Source organism: Temnothorax curvispinosus, unplaced genomic scaffold (genome assembly GCF_003070985.1).
Source record: "Temnothorax curvispinosus isolate PA1 unplaced genomic scaffold, ASM307098v1 QBEX01005751.1, whole genome shotgun sequence".
NCBI classification, from domain to species: Eukaryota; Metazoa; Arthropoda; class Insecta; order Hymenoptera; family Formicidae; genus Temnothorax; species Temnothorax curvispinosus.
In genome coordinates, this window is record NW_020215531.1 from 82,323 (window position 1) to 87,816 (window position 5,494).

Consider the following 5,494-nt stretch of genomic DNA (forward strand, 5'->3'; position numbering starts at 1 on the left):
TTAATTATAACAATAAGTAATGCGCACCTAATCCAAGGTCCCTTCTGAACTGATCGGTGATCCTGCCACTCTTAAGGATATTCTCAACATTCTTGTTGAGCTTGCAGAATCTTTGGCATACGTTGTACGTAGCAACAGCGTACTGAACTTCCATCATGATAATAACTATGTACATGAAATATAGGGGGACGTAATCGATCGGACCTTTGTCATTCAGCTTTTTGTTTAGCTTCGCCTCATAATTCCATGTGTAGATATCAAGGCACGACAGGACAATGGAATAGAGAAGACTGCATAACGTCAAAAGGATTGTATATCGGCGTATCTTCTTCGATGAAACAATTCCCAGTTTCTCGTCACACTTTGATACAGATAAACCGAGTATGATGAATATCAATATCGATCGCAATAATGATTAATTATGAGACTTACATCGACCAGTTTATCGATGATAGTTTGCACATATTTCCAACATAGAATTGAACCAATAATGGAGACGGTTGTGAGACTCAGTATACCCACTACATCGCTGGCGGTGACAATTATTAACGCGTTTTGTGACTTGAGTCGAGCTCCCGTCCTGCTATGCTTCCATCCATCTCTTAAATCGCGCCAAAAACCCAAAAGGTGAGCGCCAATCAAGCATATCAATAGGCACACACTGCAACACATTACTGTAATTATTTTGTCTATTTATAAGAATTAATCTTAATGACATATTCCAACACACATAAAATAACTTAAAAAAAAAGATCATCACCTATTTTTTCACGCAAAATACGATTATAACAAAATACTACAAAGTTACAAATTTTAAGAAAAAGAACCCGGACCATTCTTATGGAAAAATGTCTTTCTGCGTATTTGGCTAATTTTTTGATAGTTGTAGTTCTCGTCATTCTAAACAAATGTCTCAATGGGCACAACTTGATCCTATGAGCCGTTTCCGCGCTATAAGCCTTGGAAGGTCCAGATTTGACGTGTAAAGGTATAAGCTTTTTGACTCGATATATGTGACTCTCGGTCTAGTGTGTGTGTGTGTGTGTCTGTTTAAACCTCTTAATTAATACGGTAATCTATGAAAAACAGGAAGCAGGTTCAAATATCAATCCATTTCACACCTTTTACCATAAAAATGATTTCTCTCATCGGGTATATATTCCGAAAGGATTTGACACATCTAGCATCGAAAGTTAACGAAACAAAATTTGCACCAGCGAAAACTTTTAACAAAGGTAAGAGAAAAATATAATAATTTATTTTATTTTATGTTTACACATTTTAAAAAATAGTATACTTTTACAGAAAATATGAGACCACCGGTAGAATAACCGGCAGTAGATTCGCTGGAGGCCGACGGGGTTCTTCCCCAGCATTATGATGAGGATGATGGACCATATTACTTCTTCAATAGTTACTATTGTGTCATCGAGTCCCTTCTATAATTCTATATATGGCCGGTACACTCTTGACAACAACTGTGCGAGGCGTGCTTTCTCGCATCTCCTGATCGTCATCGAGTGCCAGGGTACGAGTATAAGCCGAACTGGCACGCTTTGATGAACTCACTGTACGGGGCAGAAATGTCCGTCAAAACTGAATGCGAGAGTTGTGGGCGCATTGTATGTATTGTAAAACGAGCTAATAAATGCCGATTATGTATCGGCAAGTGGCTCGAGTGCGAAGACGCTATGAATCGATTTGATTTCATAAACCGTAATTATGAATTACCGTTATATGTAGATATGTGATTGAAATTTTTTTGCGCGGTTATCGGGGCGTACATAAGCGCTAGAAAACATGAAACCTCCAATGTCGTTTGTTTTCAAGGTCTCGGGAAGGAAACGACGCGGTTACCTTTGACCCTGTGTATTTTCCGTCGTTCGTCGGACGACGAGATCGGAGGTGCGCGGTTCTCGAGGCGTATATAGGGTGCGTTCCGTTTCACGCATGAACCGCATGAAACGCAGCGCATCGCATGAGCGCATTGTCTCGGTCCGTTTCTCACTCCTTCCCGCCTAAATAATTCTCGCGCATGGACCACGCATGGACTACATCATCTCGGGAGCTGAGGCAGCTCATGCGCTCTCATGTGCTGCACAACATAGCGCGGGATTGTGGTGGGAGAACGTTCCCATGCGCGCATGAACTGCATATGGAGTGAAACGGAACGATCTTGTGCGCTTCTATGCGCATCATGCGTGAAACGGAATGCACCCATAAGCGCGAGAAAACACGAATCTTCGCGCAATTGAATTGACAGTTTGAATATTTTGAAAGTGCGAGAACGTTGATGGTCTGAGCTCGCGCGGTACGTACATATGGAGAGAAAAAGTGCCATGGAGAGTGAACTGAAAGATAAGGAAGTTCTGATGTCGTTGTTGGACGAGCCGTTCGAAGATCAGGTCGTAGAGGTCGCACGCGCGTCGATGGATATTGAGTCGGTCAATTTCGCTTTGCTCGACGTCAAGGATATCGCGAATAAGGAAAGGCGTGCTTGGTGGAGATACGCGAAATTGCGATCTCAAATCTTGACCACTTTGTCGCGTACGGATCGCAAACGACAGTTACTGCACCAGTTTTTGGACCAAGCGGCGGACGATTTGAAGAAGATTCCCGGTGTTACGAAGGAAACGAGGAACGTCGTCTACGAAAGTGGCCGGAGTGACGAGTGAAAAAAAACATTATATTTCATAAATACGCATACTTTTTTATTACAGATGAGATCAAAAATACATATAAATGTCTACGTATCTCGAGACGAATAAATATACAAATATCCGATTTATTTTCTATCCTACGCTATTATTTCTTACTTTTCCTTATTCGTAAGATATCGGAGGAGGAGGAGGATACAAAAGTGCAGTAACGGGCAAAGTTTTGTAAGTTTTCTTTTCCCTTTATTTTAACGATAACGTGTTTACAATAATTTCTCGGTATTTCCGAAGCACAGAGCGGGCTAACTCGCAATCAACGATGTCATTGCTATCGAAAAATTCGCTCTCACGTATCGCTCTCAGGACGTTTGCGAGATCCATCACGGAGGCTGCAATAGCGATGAAACGCGTCAGCTTCGCGTCGATCATGCCGGTTATCGCGCGCAACGAGGTCACGAGGCGATTGACGCAAAGGTCGAGGTTGAACATATAGAGCACGGTGTTCATCGAAACGATCAGACGAGTCATGGATGTTTCCAGGCGTAGGGTCGACAGATTATTAATCTTTCCAAATCGTAATGTTAAATGTCCGTTTTCGATGCACATCGGTGGTGGGGCGCGCGCGTTCTTGCTACGCTGCAGATGGGACAAGACACTGCGTTTTTGATCGACGAGTTCCTTCCACGTTTCAGGCGAGAGCGAGATTTCCTTGCCGTGACAATCCCCTATGACGATGTGCACGTAGCATGGGAGTACGGCTGTGATACCGACGTCTATGAATTTGTATCCCGTTTTAGTTAATAGGTATCTTCTTTCCAGAATTTGCACCGGATGACGTTCAACGTCGCTTTTCAAAATACCGTCATCGTGACTGGAGATAAAGAAAAATTATTGTTAGATCGTAGGCGAACGATACGGGATTGTCGCGAACTCACCACGTGTTTTTCCAGGAGTCGACGTTGCTCCGATTCGAAAACGGAGTCTCTAATTCCGTCGATTGCTCGTCGACTCTTCTTCTTCTTCTTTTCACGCTACCGATACCGTTCTCGAGATCGTCGTCGTCGGATTGGCGCTGTTCGAAATACGGGGCGTGTAACGTCGAACACATCTCTCTCTCTCTTTTTTCTCCGTTGTCGCGGTGCAGTTGGCGGATCACGCGAGAATGAGTCGTTCGAGGAAAGTTGAGGCGAAGTTTAGTTTAAGAAATAAATTTACAATTCCCCTCCTTTCATTAATATTCTCAGGAGCAATATGTAAAGGGGGGGATACGTCGAATCGTTCTATTCTTCCTCTTCTCTATTCGACGTCTCCCTCGCGTCAATTCGAACGAATCGACTCAATAAATCTCGCAGTTGCATCATCAGTCCGTCTCTCGAAAAACCGACGACACGCTGTGAGGTATTTGAGGAAATATCATGTCAATGTGGTAGAACTTAACGATAGTCATCGAACAATCGTCTATCTTGCCCACAACATTATTGTTGTATATGATAAAAGATCGTCCTTCGTTCGTGTTCAGCACGGCGTTGATCTTTGCGTTCGTATCGAGAAGTCCGAGATCTGCGTGAGATCTCGGCCAAGTTGAAACTAGCTTTACACGCGGATAAGTGATCATATAGCTCATATTGCCAGCAAACAGTACGATATTGCCCGAGGGCGCCTGATACGCGGCCGTCAGACGCGTAAAATTCTTAGGAAGGAATTTCATGTAGTCCGTCAATAGCAAGGGTTTCTTATAAGTTTTCCCGTCTATATTGATCGACCATATGTATCGTTCGTGCGAGATGTACAATCGACCGTTCATTATCAGTACGGTATCCACGTTTCGCAAGGCGCACAGATCCATCTCGACGTCTTTCGTAGTCGTCGTCGTCGTCGTTGTCGTCGGTGTCGTCGTTGTGATAGTCGTTGGTGTCGTCGTCGTTGCTAGTTTTGGAAATTTAGCGTTTTTTTTAGCACCGTACAGGTGTTGAATAGAAAGAACGTCCTCTAGATTGAGTTGAACGGGGAATTGATTAACAGGAACGTACGCGAACATCACCGAATCTTCGCGGCGGCTGTGCGCCAAGCCTAAAGCATGACCGATCTCATGCGTCAGCGTCTGAAGTAAATTGTACGTTCCCGGGGGATTCTTATTCAGCTGTATGTGGCACGTCTCCGATTTGTCAACGTGCACCTCTGAGACGTAATTGGGTTCTCCGGTGAGAAAGAATGCGTGAGCGACATCTTTGTGGGGGCCGTCGAACGGAGCTGCACACAGTTCGTTTTCTTGGGAGCGTAACATCGTGTGATGTCTCTCGCGAAACGATATCAGAATATCGGGATTCAGCGAATCACGCTCGAACGTCAATGATGAATTCGCTGCCCACAGATCGAACGCGGCTCGAGCCGTTTTCAAGATCCGCTCGTTGGCCAGATGAAAGTTCCATTTGAGATGTTTCCTAGGCCATTTGTTCGAAAGCGGAGCGAACGTGCACTCCGAAATGTCCTCGACGCCGCATCGCGGTTTACGCATTCGATTCAGCGTCTCTTCGTTTAATTCACCGTCGCCGGGTAATCGATAGAATTTTTGAAACAGTGAGATGGCTCGATGTAACTCCTGCGTAGTGTTGTAGGACGATAAAAATTGCTGTGCGCCGTTGTTGTTATCCAGATACCCATATTTTTGCAGATAACTGATCACAGTCTCATTTTGATTCGATTCACAATTTACCGCCACGACGATAATAACGTAATTACGCGCGCGAGCTACATCGTCGAGAGAGAGAAAACGATACGTTTCCCTCCCCGACCCCTCGAGAAGTGATAAGCGTCACTGCCCGATCGAAGCGCGATTG

General features: G+C 44.4%; 1 protein-coding gene across 1 annotated transcript; it reads right to left on the bottom strand.

Moving 5' to 3' along the window:
• Positions 1–4,017: 4,017 nt before the first annotated feature.
• On the bottom strand, positions 4,018–5,172 carry LOC112455064 (matrix metalloproteinase-2-like). Its single transcript, XM_025016759.1, has one exon. It carries the CDS (start codon positions 5,170–5,172, stop codon positions 4,018–4,020), a length of 1,155 nt encoding a protein of 384 aa, XP_024872527.1.
• Positions 5,173–5,494: the final 322 nt, after the last annotated feature.